Here is a 16769-nt window from a genome sequence, read left to right as displayed (position 1 = left end):
AGTTATCTTCAACACAATCCACAAGTGCTTATTAGGATAAAAGCGTAAAAAAGGACAAGAGTAAAAAACCTCAAAAATCAAATTTGTCTAGAAAATTTGGCACACAGATTCTTGCAGACACTCCGCTCACACCTCCTATTTTGTTTGCCGATATTCCATTTGGTTATCTTTAAATTTAATAAACTGTTAAATGAGCCAATAATAAAAATAGGAGGTGTGAGCGGAATCGAATAAGAAATACTTTGATTCATTTTCACATTATTCTGATGTGAGTTGTTTTTTTCGATGCGAGAAGTAACCAATCACGAGAGTAAGTTAAAAGCTGGAGAACCGGCAACTAATTTTGTTGATTGGATAATTCGTTTATATAAAGTGTCTCGTTATTCTTAAGTTTTTTTTATTTTAATATTTTTTAGCTTGTCGAAAATAAGCAAACAATAGATTGCAAATCAAATAAATGTAATGAGGAATCTCAGAATATTATAGATGCACTTAAACAACCTAATCAAAATTCACCGAATACAAATCAATTTCAATCACAATTGATTTTCAGTACCTCATCAAATCTTATACCTAAAGCGCCTATTCAAATTAATTCAGAAGAGAAGCTAGTCGATCAAAATATCCCAGAAAAAATTGCCTCAGACTCACAGCTAACCAAAGAAAAGCTAAGGAAGCTTAAAAAAGATCTAACGATTGTAAAAGAAATTCAGAAAATATTTAATATTGTTGCTAATACTAGAAAAAGAGAGCGGAAAAGAAAGCGATCTTTTAAAAATGTTGATCGTATTACAAAAGCTGCAATGTTTCATAAAAGTAATAAGTACGATGGAGTATTGAATAGTCTAATAAAAGCAAAAGTTTTGCAAAGAAATAGAAAGGGCTCAGATAAAATCACCCAATTATTAAATTTGGAAGAAAAAAGGTCTCGTCGTTTTTTAGAGATAAGTTAGCAAAATTTCCAGTGAAAGATTCTATAGATAAAAAAAGACAATATAAACTTAAGGGACATTATATTAATGAGGATGACCAGTTTTCTAATGGTAACGATAGGAGTACAAAAAAAGTGTATGTCAAAAAACGTCAAGATGCGAATACTAACGGTAAGATTTCTTTTTTATTCTATTTTATATACTAATATAAATGTATTTCTTTAAAATATGTAATTATCTAAGTTCATTTGCTTTTCTTCATATATCGCAAAACCTCCTATTAATCATAAAGATTATAATGTAAAAATTTAACATTTGCAAGTTCAACTTTAAGTCACAAGATTAACTTTGTATATTCTTATGCTATCCTACCTCACACTTAAAATCCTTCAACTTTTAATAATATTATCCGATCTCTTCATCTTTAGCGGTATTTTAAGAAAGTTAAAAAAAACTTCATTTAAATGACTCAAACAAAAAAATGAAACCATTATATGCAAACGTCTTAAATTATTCAGTAAAAATATCTAGTAATATAAATATGGTCTTACGTAACTTGATTTTTAATCTCCAGTACAAGAGATCCAGGAGGAGTTTTAACTTTTGCCTTGTATGGGGTGTAAAAAAAAGGACAAAGAAAAATATGTATACTTTTTTAATAATACAACTTTTGTTATATTTTAGAACATAAAGTAATAACAGGAATTTTTAATTTTGTTTGTGAGCATTAGACTTGATATAGGCAAATCAAATACTTTCTTGTTTTCTCAAGGCTCTAATCTTTATAGTATTAAAGGCAAATATAAAAATTCAACTTTATATAAACATAAATATTAAATATATTATAATTATTCTCTTAGTTTTTGTACTATTTTATTCGTATTTTGAATTTTATTATATTTATATTAATTTTTTTTTGTCATAAACATTTTTCTGTCTATTTTCTATGTGGTTTTTTTTATTTGCAAAAATCTAAAATACTACTCGTCTTAAAATTATGCTTGACATATTAAAGATGAGAGACTGAAAAAGAATTTCACCCATTTAAAAATATATGTGTTTATAAAAGGCATTGTCTAAATAGTGCAAATCAAATAAATATTTTAAAACTAATATTTTTCTAAAAATTTCTAACTAAAGAAATTAAAAATTGAATAAGGTCATGGAATTATTAATCAATAAACTAGACAATCAATTTTATTTTAAATTTAACATTAGAAGATTTAATTTTAATTTTATTTGCAGCTTTAGATAATTTAACAGATAACCAAATTGATTATGACTTAGTTAGTGAAATGGAAGAGAATGCCACCACTTTATTTATAAGCCAAACTCCAACGAAAAAGACTGCAGGACCCTTTAACGATATCGAAAAAGAGAAATTATTTAGTAGGGCCGACGAATTACTGAAAAGTGAAAGTTCATTAGTGACAATACCCACTAAGAGTGTTGAAGAACATGAATACTTAGAAGCATTCGATGATAAAGATGATAGCCCTGGAAAACCTGGAAAAATTGAAAGTAACGAATATGGTTCTGACAACGATATTTATAATAATGAGGTAAGTTTTAGTTCAAAAAAAGATTGAAGAATTTGTTTTTATTTAATAAGACGGATTAGGAATTTAGTTCCATGAGTTAATTTAAAAAATAATAGAAATTTCTTATATATATTTATCGACCTCAAGTGATATTTTTATAATCAACCTTGAGACATGTACTTCGATCCTTTCGCTGTTTAAGCCGCCTTCTCGCAATCGCAATTCTATTTTCGTTTTCTCTACAGGCTGATCAGAGGCGTCAGTTTAAAAACCTAGTCTCGTTTAGGACAATTTTTTAGGAAGCGTTTTTGTTTATTTTTTCAATATCTCGTTATTTCATTCCTTTTATTTTGTTAGCTGTTATTTATTATATGAAGTAAGGGAAGTTATTACCAAAAAGCATTCTTTAAACTAACTATCATCTATTAGTTATAATTTCGATAACGAGTTATATCGATATAAAAACTATAATTGGAAGCCATCTTAGATTTTCCTAAATAAACGTTTAAAAGTGGGGTACCTACTTTTCGAAGACAAAGTATGTACCTTGTCTGAAGTGACGATGCAAATATGCCATTGTTACTTATAATAGTTTATAGAGTGTCAGAGCGGAATACTAATATTTTGCTGACTAGTTTATCTTAATAGTACCTTAACATACAATCTATACATTAATATAAGTAAAATCTGTATTGATAAATTGCTTTAGAAATACCTTGTATATCTCACAATATCAAATCTTATCGCCAACCCTACTAAATATAATGCACAGCAAGAGCAGCCTCTATTGGAAACTGGTGCTCGCACCTATAAGATGAGTTTAACTTACCGTGTTTTTAAAACAAATTTTAAAACGAATCACCTTAATAACTTCTTATAAAAAAAAAACACGTCAATCTAGATAAACATTCGCCTTTTATTTTATATTTGATAAAGTTCTGTCAATCACCTCTAGCTAACCTCAGTTTGATATATCAAATAGGAACGCGAATCGTGTAAGAATAAGTGTCAAGAGGTGATTGTCAGAACTGCAGAATCTTGGCAAATATAAAGTTAAACATCCCCCTGTATATCTGAATTGACTTGTTTTTTTTAAGGATTTAATAAGGGTGGTTTGTTTTGAAATCAAAGCAGTGTATTGTATAACCTCTTAACCATCTGAACATACTATACATAATCGTAGACAATCATTATACATATATGTAATAGCTAAAATAATATGACTTAAAATAATGAACTAAGAAGACTGCTTTCTTGCTTACTAACAGAATTAACTTTTTTTAAAGATAATTTCAATTTTTGTATCTAGGTCAAATTCAACTTAATGTTTTAAATACTAAATAAGTTTCAATTTTTACGTCTAATCACTTCGCTTCACTTACAGAATATCAAAATTGTCATACAATCTTAGGAAAATCACTTTTGTTATTCCATTCATCTTTCTTTGGAAAATATTTAGTCTTTAAACCATAACCTCTTAGTATAATGCAACAATTACTATACAGTGCTTTCATTTCAAAACGATCCACCCTTAATAACTTTCTTAAAAAAAAAAAAAAAAAAAAAAAAACAAGTCAAATTAGATATACAGGGGGACGTTTAATTATGCATTTACTAAAGTTCTGTCAATCACCTCCTCACCTCCAGCTAACCTCACTTTAATATGTCAAATGGGAACCCCCATCGTGTGATACATCATAGAAAGCAGCGTAAAATTCTCTATTCAAAAAAAATGAAATCGGTAAATGTGTAAGCAAATAGTTAGCGAAAATGTCTAGAAATAATGAATATTTTATTTACGCGAAACTTTGGTATGTCAAATGGCTACCCCATGGTGTCATACATTATTTTAAAGGGCATTCATTATGGTATCAATGGTTGTAAAAAAAATAAAATTGATTGACTAAGAAGCAATGAAAGTGTAAATCAGTAGGGTAGAAAAACAAATTTAATTAGTTTAAAAAATTTATTTTATTAAATGTTCAAAATGCGCGCCGTTATTAGCAAGACAATAAAAAAGCCTATTTTCAAACTCCTTACGAACATTGGCAAGGGTCTGCCCGCTAATTTCTCTGCATTCTTAAGAGAATTTAAAAAATATTCTATTTTTTAAATTCTCAATACTCTCAGGTGGGGTTTTATAAACTTTGCTTTTTAAGTAGCCGCAAAGAAAAAAGTCTAGTGGGGTTAGGTCCGGAGACCGCGCAAGCCATTCGATTGTACCACGTCTGCCAATCCACTTTTCTCGAAAATTTTCATCAAGCCACTCTCGAACTACCAAAGTGTAGTGCGTGGGAGCTCCATCCTGCTGAAAATGTATATTATTTTCATTCAATAATATAGCACCATGTTGATCTACTTGATTTTCCATAGATTGGATGATGGAAGGGTATATTGCATTTTCTAAAAGGTTTAAATAAATTTCGCCAGTAAAATTTTCTTCCAAAAAAAATGGCCCGATTATTTCATTCCCATAAATAACATTCCCTGCCCAAACATTAATTTTTTGGGGATATTGAGTATGGCCCGAAAAACATGCGGATTTTCATTATCCCAGTACAGTTATGTCTGTCCACCAGGCCATTTAAAAAAAAGGTCGATTCGTCACTGAAGCAAATGTTCTTCAATAAATGGGGATCGTCGTCAATTCGTTGGCACATTACTTCACAAAATTGAATTCTCCTATCAACATCATCTTCTCCGAGTTTATGAAGAATATGAATTTTATAAGGAAAGAACTTTTTTTTTTAAACTTTATGTACGGAACCAGTGGAAATATTTGTTAGTTTTGCGGCCTTTGGTATAGACAAAGTTGGATCCATAGCAAATTGTCCTAGTACTTCAACTTGGCATGCTTCATCGACAACTCTATTTTCATATTTTTTCTTATTGCAAATCGATCCCGTCTCTTCAAATTTTCGTATCAATTCTAATACGTATTTATGGCTCACGTTTTTATCTTGATACCTTTCATTAAATGCTCTCACGGTTCTGCGAGCACACCGATCTTGAGCTCCATAAAGGAAAATTATTTCTATTCTTTCGGCTAGCGTATACACCATTTTATTAACTCACTGTTTTAACTAAAATTGAAAAATTGCACGCGTCAAACTGACAGTTTTAACAATAATAAATCGCCTGCTTTTTAAACGCCTTAAAAATGTAAGGTATTGCAGTGTTTTTTTGTACCTATTAGGTAGGTTTCGCAAAAAATATAAATGAAATAAATACACATACAAAGTTATAAGACTGCAAAGATTTTTGCAAAAAATTTGAAGACACTCTTTTTTCTCGCAAATAACGGTACACATTCTTTACTTAAAAAAATAAATAATTTGCTTGAACCAAATGTACTGTTTGTTACCACATATTTTAACTTCTAAATTGCTTGTAATTTTTTTTGATGATCTATTATAAAAATGTAAGAATTTTAAAATGATGTAGGTACCACACCGTATTCATTTAAAATACCAAAGTTTGGCGTAAATAAAATATTCATTATTTCTAGACTAGAGTTAAAGAAAGTTATTAAGGGTGGATCGTTTTGGAAATGAAAGCACTGTATATTCAAATTAATTCTAAAAACTATACTCGAGTGAGTTTTCTTACGTTAAAAAAAATGCATCATATTCTTTAATATTTTGCTTGTTTTAATTCCTTTAACTATTTGCATATTTTTTATTATTTATGAATAGTCAATATCGAATATTCTACAACCAATATTGAATTACCAAACATCTACATAAGTAGGCAGAATTGCCTTGGAATTTTGAAGTTGACTTTTTCTATTTTTAGTTTTATTTAAATTTTATACTTTATATTTATTTGAAAACTTACCTTTTTAGCTCCATCAGTATTTTAAAACATGATTTTTAGAATGACTCTTCTCATACTAATACATAATGAAGCTATTCCTTTATTAATAACTATACTGGAATTTTTCTGATAGCAAGCTCGGTATTTTTTCTCTGATTCGACATTGTTAACTCATAGTAAACACATTCTTTGTTAAAAAAATATTGAAAGTAGGTCGTTAAATTTTTAAAACAAGTTTTAAATACAGACTCTGCTTGTACCTTTCTTTTTTGGTATTTTATGTAATGTAACCTTATAAAAGAAAATCTAAACTAAAAAGTATGGCCGCTTTACTTCTGGTCAGTTAGGATTGTCTAGATCTTGTCGGTGAAGAGAGTTGAGGAAATTCTTAAGAACTATCATTTATTTATTTAACTTCACTGATAAATAAAAGACTTTTAAGACGTCAAAAATCATGCAGAACTTAAAACATTGAAAGGTTAGAGTTAGTAAACAACAACTGTCTTTGTTTAATATGTGCTCAGGAGCAAGGGGGGTGTTTTGTTTACAAATATATCACCGATTCTCTGTTGTCAAGTTTACATACATTTTTAAAGGAGGAAATTTTCAGTTATTTATTAACAATAATAATATTAATTAAACTTATTGGTGTTAGATTTTGAATTCAAAATAAAAAGTAGCAATATCATCTTCAAAGCAAAAACAAATTATTAACATTCTTATTCCTAAAACCTCTTCTAAAAAATTTGGAATAGCAACATCGCAAGCAAAAGCTGATTTCATCTTGCGAAATGTCATCTTGTTAAACGCCTTTATGTATATATTGGGCATTTGTAAAGTTCCGTGTTTTTCTTTACTTTGAAAGTCGCATTTATTAAATTAGATTAAAATATAGATTGTTATTTCTACTTAACTACTTAAGATACAATTATTATATATAATTGTATCTTATTATATATAATAATAGATCTTAAAAGCTAGGCGGACTGAAAACTAATACTAGTAAAATGTACAAAAACACAATACTAATACTAATACCATGGCTGCCGCATTTCATGGACTGGCGAACCTGGTGTGGTCGGAGGGAGGTTATCTGACCTGGACGGAGGTGGAGGGTTGGTTGAAGCAGGAGGATTTAAGCCGATCTTTTCACACATAAATACCGATACTTGACATCATATCAAGGAAGAACTGTCATCATAAAAGTAGAATAGGAAATTATAGCAATAAACCTAAATAAAAACTTATTAAGAAATCTATAATATTTATAAAATATTTAATTTTCATAAAAATGCTTTAGATAGGTACCTTTACTTTATTAGTGTACATTAGAAAAACGTATAGTGTTCATAAACGGTAATATTGTTTATAATTTAAAGCATAATATATTAGTAATAAACATTGATCATTTCAATATTTTTTGACGACGTCACTAGTTAAGATTCCTTATGTCGGTGGAATAACCAATGAGATCGAACGGCATTGCGATGTTATTGCCTTTTTCTCTAACATACGTTATCTGCATGTTTTTAACTTTGAATAATGACTTCTTTATATCTTATCATAAGTTATTAAAGAAAATGCTTCATATTTTATTAAAGAGGAACAGTAATTTTGATTTGTGCCTGCCAATATAAAGCACAGCAAGCGCCTTATTTTGACAGATTTTATGACATTATAAACTGATTTTTGCCATTTCTCCATAAGTATTTGGCAACTGAATCAGAGATGTTGCAAGCAAATGAACTGCACATAGTTCTACGACAATGCTAGTTCTAGCCTTTTAATGTTTTAAGTTGCCGAATGTTCCCAGCGATAAAACATAATATCGGCAGTCAATGTGTGTATATTCTAAAAGCCGAGAGATTTTCTAATTAGATGCCATATTTCGTTGACCATGTCTCGTTAATTTTCAATATTGATTTTATGAAAAATCGAATCAAGTCCCGGCTACCTGCCATAAAGTATAAAGTTTTCCACGGCCAGTTTAATGTTGTTGTTCCTAAACACGAGTGAGTGTGCTGTTGACCTCAAATTATCTGGAAAAATGCTAAAACGGACTAGCCCAAAAATGCAAGTCGCTCAAAAGCTATGAGTTTTTTATTATACAAAAATATTCAGCTTATTATTCTATTTAACATCTAAAAATATTTATTTTATATAGTAAAAAAAATTTTCCAAAATGTTGCTTCTCTCGGACGTACTATTGTCAAAGCACTTGCTTTATTAAGACTGCCGTTGAGCCTCAGGAGCAGTTTGAATATTTTTACCTAACCTTTGTTCTTGCCTATTCAGGCTGATTCATATTGAGCAAACTCAAATCGATTTTGTCCAAAAAGTACCGTCATAAGTATACACATATCATATACCACTATAGGCTTTTATATTTGAAAATTTCGAGCCATTTGACAACTTTTAATTTAAAACAAAATACTGTACCAGCAAAATAAAACCTATACGGGTTCATTATAGTCAATATATTGAAAAGGAATAAGTTCAATTTCAACGTTTCGCCATTCATAAGGCCAAAAATATGAGTTCTTATTTCTTAAGAACGAATTTTAGGGTCAGACGTAAGGCGAACCGCGTCTAATTAATAATATATTTCAATTATAAATTAAAATAAATAAAATTATGTTTGGGATGGTTGGGTGTTAAGCAATAATTACAAATTTTATGATATTTCATTTTTATTAGTTTTGTAATAATATAAAAAATACTTATTAAAACTCGGCGCAAGCGTACACCCAAGTATGATGAAAACAAAACAATTTTTAGGGAGTAACATTAAGCGAAGAAGAAATCGAAAGCCAGATATCGGCAGTTGTCGAAGAAAATAAAACGGATGAAGTTGAGGATAAAGAGGCTAAAGAAATTTTTAAGATTGCCGAGCAGCTCTTAGCTTCTGATGAACTAACAACAAGTCGAGGAGATATTAATGTAGGCCAACATAATTCTCATATTAAAAGTGATTTTCCCTTAGACGTAGGCTCTGGTTCCACAGTGCCAAGATCAAGCACTATCCAAGCTAAAAGTTCTTCTGTTAAGTCCACCACCATTGCCTCATCAACAAATATCTCAACAACACTGCTGCCTTCCAAAAGTACTTTTCTCACAACTAATAGTACAGTGCCGTCTTGGACAAGTACTTTGCCCCCAACTACTAGTAAAATATCACCAACAACTATTTCGGTGCGGTCAAAAACAGTGGCCATTACTTCATCTGCTACCCCGTCAACAACCAAACAAACGAAAACCACGGTTAGTAACTTATGTTAATTTATAACATTATATGGTAGATAATTATTTTTATTTTCTATAAATTTATCATATATAAAGTATAAACACACATCTTCAAAAGTTTAAAGCATTGCTATTAGTATAATTGTAGCTAAAAATATATCAGCATAACCTCATATTTATGCATGAAGCACAAACATTTTTCATCAGTAGATAAATTATTTTTAGAACCCACATAACAAAATCATTTTCAGATTTATAGTTGCCAAAAAAATTACAAATTTTTGGTGACATATTTAATCCATTCGTAAATGTGTGTAAATATTTTCAAAATTTAATTTTGAGAGGGTACGAAAGGAGCATATATATTTAATTTTTTAGATTAGATACTTAATTCAAGAAAGATAGTCAGAATGGCGATTAATGCATTTTTAAATTTAAATATATATATTATATATATTAGATATATATAAATAGAGCCTGCATCGAACATACAATTTTTGTAATTTTTTGGAAAAGAACCTTATTCACACTATGCAAGGGTTACTTTAAATAGAGAAGATCAGGTTCTATAATACGTTAAATATTGTTATATACCAAAAATAAGAAATACCCAGAATATACCTACTTAGCTTCAGGCAAACTTCCGATTCCTTTTAAATAATATATATTAACGTAATAATTTGGAACCTATAAAATAGGCCTATCTTAAAGACCATAGCTCAAGAAAAGCAAGCTTTTAGAGATAGTTTAATTACAGTTTAAGCCACATTTATTTGATATTTTAACATGACAACCATAACAAAAGGATATTTATAAAGTTCTTTAACCATATATTACCTCGATTACTGAAAAATATCATACTCGTCACAAGACTCAAGTTATGGTTTAGCCAGGGAGAAGTCCCAATTTAAACTCTATTGAGTACATTTAGTATATACTAGGGAAATGCTTGATGAATCTTCTTCACCGGCAACGAGTTCTGGTAGAAGAATGAAAATAGGTCAAGAAGCTATTTAAAATATTATCATCAAAAGCATGTTATGAACTTTACCTAGTTAAATGACGGATACACAATATCAGTTATGTGAAGAGAAAAACAAGATTTGGTCCTTAATGAGAACCTTGAATACTAAAGCGGGAATCGCAATGGTTTCAGAAACTATTCCACAATCTGCCGATTATGCTCGGTCGGCAAACTAGACAGCCAACTCAAAACTGGATCTCCATTACCACTCTTATTGAGTGCATAATGAAAAGTGATTGACCTTATAAAAAACCTCTGTATAATCTAAATATTAAGAAACTGAGAAAGTAAATCTGTCTGCGCTCTACATGCTATTACTTATGCTTATTTTCTATCTACATGTTTATCTTCCATAGAGATCTGAGTAGATCAGATCTGTTAAAGTGGTTTTGCTCCGTAGAACCCAAGTTAATCTTTATTGATTTATACATGTTCATATCACATCCCAAGCTAGTTTCTTACTCACCTCATAGTTTATTACTTTGTTATTAGCTTAAAAATGAGTGTTAAAAAACAGTTTTTTCGTGAAGAAAAAGAAAAACAAAGTATGAAATATACTGTGATACTGCTGCATGTGCATAGTGACTTTTTCTGAATTTTTACTTTGGTTTACCTTATACCTTCTAAGAGATGGACTAACATGTCTACTGTGACTTTATACATATACAGTGCATCCGTAAAGTAGCGGATAGATTCAATAAAAATGAAATGGACCGTTTCTGAAAAAAATGCCCGAACCCGTCGATTTTAATATTAGGTTTAGGGTTTTTCTACGTGGAAATAAAATATACAGGGACTTTTTAGGAACACAATTTTTTACAAAGGATATGGTACAAATAAATAGTGGTTACATAAGCAATTTTGAACCAAAAATAATGATAAAATGTAAAAATAAAGAAATACCTATCTAAATTAAATGTTGGAATTTAGTACCGTTAACAACCTGACAATAACCAAGGCGATTTAAAAATTCTTTTTGAACCTTCTCAATAACATCTGGACTAATATTTCTAATTTTCTGGCGTATTCGTTCTTTTAAATCTTCTAAACTCGCTGGTTTAGTGACATACACTTTACTTTTTAAGTATCCATATAAAAAGTAATCGAGGGGAGTTAAATCTGGTGATCTGGGTGGCCATTCAATGAACCTTCGTCTACCTATCCAATGATTTTTAAAAACTTCATCTAGATAATTGCGAACAGGTAAAGCATAGTGTGACGAGGACGAGGACTTGTTAAAAAAAGATCACGTTGGTGCATCTCGGGTCCTTCCAAATCCGGATACCAAGTTATCAGAGCGGGGATAAGATCATTTTGAAGAAAATATATACCCCTTATAGTGAATACCCCTTACTAGTGAGAGTGTCATCAAAAAAGTAACGTAATAAAAAACTTATAGTGACTCATCAACTTATTTGATAATCTTTCTGTAATCTCAATTGTGATATTGGTAGAATTAAAAATAAACCCGAGAAATATTTGGTTTCTCGACGGGCAAATCCGACTCTTTTCATAATTTACCATATAACCGAGAGATTCTAAGAATGACAGCAAAAGATGTATTTCTTTCATATTCCTCTTTTGTTTTTGCCAAAATAAAAGTATCATCTAAGTAATTTACATAAAGAATACCTGTTATTCTCATATATTGCACCACTGGTTTCATGATTTTTATGAAACAGTAAGGGGCTGTAGATAAACCGAATAGAAAACAGGTAAATTCATATAATATGTATTCATGTAAATTCATTTAAAATAAGGGGCATTATTAAAATAATTTATTGTTTAAGATTTAAAATTAATCGTTTTTTACCATTTGGTTTGTCCCTAAGGAATATATGTGAAATAAATTGATGAAAAGTTTAAGAATAAACTTTATTCTTAAAGGGCTTTCTATCAAACAGTATTCTATAGCCAGATATATCACATAGAATTTTTGTCTTTGTAGTTATCACCTTCCATTTGGTGGAAAAGTAAGTTAACCTTTCTGCAATTTGACTTACCACTAATGTCTCCTCCTCTAGTAGTGCTCTTTTTTGGCATACTACCAGTGGAAGGCTGGATTGGCACCTGTTCTAGTTTTAGGTCCTTTTTGGCCCTTTCAATTATTTTTGCCTCTTTTATTTTTTCACCTGTATCGTTACCGAAAAGGTATTATAGAGGAATGGTGTTTGACACAAGGTCTTTAACTGTTTTATTTAAACAAGGAAATATATGGTTCCTTCTCATCGTTGAAATATTAACCGAGAGATCAGAAAATATCCTGCCTGAATCACCCAAAGATATTAATAATTGTTCTTTGGGGATATTTCCTTCGTCTTTTAAGATAATATTTAAGTGTTTTCCAAGTGCAGCTATGCCATTATTTAGCTGTCTTTGAATGCTTAGATGAGTCTCGTCCCTTTTTACATAAGGATTTGAAAGAATTCCTGTAACTTCAGGATTGACTAGTGGAGCGGTCATCTCTGGGCAATTATCTGTAAGGTCATAATTCTCCAAAATTTTAATTTTTTGTTCTTTTTCTAGGCCATAAGACATTATGTAGCCCCACCTTGTACATAAAGCTTTATGTAATTCAAAATTATTTTTATTTTATATACTAGAATCATCCCCCAAAAAATCGCATAATCATCATTCTGTATATCAATTTCTAATAAAGGAATTGTTTTTATCCACACCCAGTTTGTGATTTGGTTCCTGCTTATCTGTTACGTCCGGCTCAATTGTATCGATTATGGACCTCGTTTCGCGCGGAGAACGGTCGTCATAATCTGGGCTGGGACTCTAAAATCACCACTCGATCTCGATACGATCACGACTTCGAATTCGATCGCGACTCAGTCGTGACGACAAGGGTGATTCTAAATTTCAATCGTCGGCTAAACTCGTTTTATTCGATTTGATTTAGGTTTCTTGGTATATATTTTTTGTTTTCCCTAATATTTGACAGATGAAAACGTCAATTTAAATATATGCCTATATTATTTTTTTAAAATAAAAAAATTTCGGTAAAAACCACCACTATCCATTGGAAAATAATAAGTTAATTCATGTAAAATCACAAAAACTTGTGTTCATCCACTTTTGATTTTAATATGGCAACAGGGGTGCAATCAATAGGACCTATAACAACATGGAAATTCCAGGGATCCAATGACTTGCAGTAGTTTCGCTGATTCCAAATTTAAAATCTTGTCCAATGCTTCTTTGGTAATAATCTGTGGCATAAAATCTTGACATACTAAAACTGCTCATTCAATGATAACTCTATTTCCTCTGCCTCTATTATTAACAGAAGGTTGTGAAAAATAGGGTCAAATTAAATCTATTAGTTGTGTTTAAGAAAGCTTCTTGATATACTAATGAAAACCTGGTATGACTATTGGTAAACAATAAATGAAACAAATACGTTTAAAAAAGGATGCTGTCACATTATGCACGTATTAAAAAAGGAAGAAGCTATATCGTCTGGTGTATAAGATATACCCAAGCGTGTCGTCGACAAATCGTTAAAAACTAGGCAGTCCGCAAGACACTCACGACTGAAAATTTTATTTAGAATCAGTCATATCGAGTAATCGTGTCAAATCGTGATTTTAGAATCCCAGCCCTGAAGCGTATGTCGGGCCGCTCGGGTACCGATCAACGCTGCTTTTATAAGAAACAGACAAATGAGACTCCGAATGAACGGCCATTTGTAGCCATGTCGTCGTCTTCTAATGACGATGATTTTATGATGTGGCAATTATTAAGGCAAATCCGAAGAAAACATCGTTACTGGGTTCATCCCTATAATAATGGTTGTTCCAAAAAGGGAAATTTTAAAGTATCAAAGCAATTATTAAATGATGATTATGAAATTTCAAGCTTACTATAGAATGTTACCTGCAAAGTGTGGTCATATAATTGAGGATATTTCTCTACTTCCTGAATAAATAAAATTGTTTGTGTAATATGTCCATCTTTATTTCAAAACGTGACACGCAACGCCGCACAAATATCGGACAGGTCGATTATCCGGGGAGTAAACACAAATGCGGTGTGGCTTCAAATGTCGTTTGGAAGCAAATGCATCTTAGGTGTGTGGATCCCAATTAAATAATACGCGCGCGTTAAATACTGTCCGATACATTATTGTAGAAAAGCATTTGTGGCGCAAAATTTGTATCTTAGGTGTGCGGCCTGCTTTAGTGATTAGTGGAGTTGTACTTGTACTAGTTACGTACTATTTTCTTCAACTTATGTATCATTTTTAATAAATCCTGTTTTGAAATGTTATTCTCCGAATCGAAGCTACTACTCTGGCTATTACCTTCCATTTCTAAAATGTTCTGAAATATTAGTGCTTCACTGTTAAAATAGGGAGAAAAATCTGTTTTTTTTTGTCGGGCAATATGCACGCTAGAGGCACAAACGACGAATGAATGGTATGATGGACGGATATTGAAGGACGGATGGAGTGAGAAAGGAAAACAATTCTTTAAACTTATGCGCGATATAGCATGTACGATGTACTACATAGTTAAGTGATATAGAGGATTGGATGCTGAAATATAATTACTATATATTAGCAATATTAGCTATTTCTTTCTTTTTCTTTTATTTTCTTATTCTGCTTCGGCTCTGATAATTTTATCCTTAAGCTACAAGTCCTTGACAATCGCATGACCACTCCAGAACACCAGATCAGAATCACTTAAAAGGAAGATTCTCTACCTTAATGTTTTTTATTTGCGGGCTTAAGTTTCCTTACTATTTCTCCGTACTGTCTTTTTTTAGGTCTATTAACATAGACTTTGGTTTGATGGTTTTAGTTTTTTTGGAGGACTGTCAATTTATCTTATTTTAAGAAAGTTTAATTTCTCACAATAGCATTTCTTTTATAATTGTAGTTTTTCCGGCGACGATCGTTCCTTTTTTAGTTTATAGGGGTGAAGCACACGAAAAGCTAGCATAGGTCAATTTATCGAAATCTGCATCGGATATTGTTTACGAGCTACTATCTTTTATCCGATATAATAATATGTTTATGTAGAATCTAAAAACCAATGATATATATAATGTTTTAAATTAACGAAGCTGACATCTATTTCAGGTATAACTATAGTACAGTATAATAATTCAGGAAATCGTAAAACTATTAAAATATTTTAATTTTGTGTCTCCCAATGAACTTTTCCTATTTATCGTTTTCCATGGTTGTCCTATAATCCTTCAATACAGTTTCCTGATAATCACCCTGTATTATTGTTTCTTTACTGCCTAAAAAATAAATAGTCTTTTTAATTTATTTATTACAGACCGAGGATGAAACATGCAAACCAGTTATGAATTCAAACGGCGTAAGGGCAATTCGAGAACTCGAAAATGCAATAAAGAATAAACAGAAGAAAGTAAAAAAAGGTAAAATATTTAAGTGTGTTATAATACTTAAAAGTGACCTTGAAAGAGACACAACATTTTTTACTAATTGTGTTTCCAAAATGAAAAATGTTTTGATGCTTTTCAAGTCGCTCCAAGGTTTGTTAACTTAAGGTGTAGAGCTACTTCTAAACCTTACTAAAAATATCTTAAAGGCAAAATTAATCAAATTTTTAGACAACTGAAAAAGATTTTTTAGCAAGAAACTGAGTGACAACGATATATTCGCTACCAAAGGAGATTTCTGATAATTAGGATGTTGATTACATTGCAAAGGTGGAAACTTTATTGGATTCGGATGTCTTTCAAAAGGTCAACAAAGACCGTTTCAACTTTTTTTTTTACAAGATTGAATAAGACCTCTTAAATGGTCTACCGAAAATACACAAAGAAAACAGCATTATTCGACCTGTGGTATGCTTTATTAACTCACCTGTGTATAACCTATCTTTCTCGCTCAATAATAATTTTTAGAAAAACGCTTTAGTTGAAAATATGTATTTCACTAAAAATTTGATCAATTTTGCTAATTCCCTTCAAAACCATTCATGTTTTTGCACCATTGTTATACCTTTTTTTTTTAATGAAATGCAATGGTGAACCGATGAATGCCAAGCCAATCAAAAGAAAAGAAGTACTAAAAATAGTGAAAGGTTTATGGCCTTAAGAGGGTCTCCAAAAGTTGTTTGATGCCCGAAGGAACTTAACCCCTCTTACCTGAAACGCCCAGAGAAGGAATCCTTCACAATGCTGCTAGCTCAAGCCGATGTGGGTTCTAGCTTCTTTCTCAAC

The 16769-nt window shown here is 30.8% G+C and overlaps 2 protein-coding genes across 2 annotated transcripts in view; both read left to right on the top strand.

The window, feature by feature from the left end:
* Window positions 1-953, top strand: part of LOC126735623 (uncharacterized) — a 29265-nt gene extending 28312 nt beyond the window's left edge. The window contains exon 6 of the mRNA XM_050439680.1: window positions 417-953. Coding sequence (XP_050295637.1) covers window positions 417-953 — 537 coding nt within the window. The remainder of the gene's footprint in view (window positions 1-416) is intronic.
* The window catches only part of LOC126735621 (DNA ligase 1-like), a 62329-nt gene continuing 46508 nt past the window's right edge, over window positions 949-16769 (top strand). The window contains exons 1-5 of the mRNA XM_050439678.1: window positions 949-1103; window positions 2178-2494; window positions 9068-9212; window positions 9273-9550; window positions 15857-15959. Coding sequence (XP_050295635.1) covers window positions 2228-2494; window positions 9068-9212; window positions 9273-9550; window positions 15857-15959 — 793 coding nt within the window. The 5' untranslated portion in view covers window positions 949-1103; window positions 2178-2227. The remainder of the gene's footprint in view (window positions 1104-2177; window positions 2495-9067; window positions 9213-9272; window positions 9551-15856; window positions 15960-16769) is intronic.

This window comes from Anthonomus grandis, chromosome 4 (genome assembly GCF_022605725.1).
Source record: "Anthonomus grandis grandis chromosome 4, icAntGran1.3, whole genome shotgun sequence".
Classification (NCBI taxonomy): Eukaryota; Metazoa; Arthropoda; class Insecta; order Coleoptera; family Curculionidae; genus Anthonomus; species Anthonomus grandis.
Note: the sequence above shows the minus strand (reverse complement) of the source record. Positions and strands in the feature narration are given on the sequence as shown.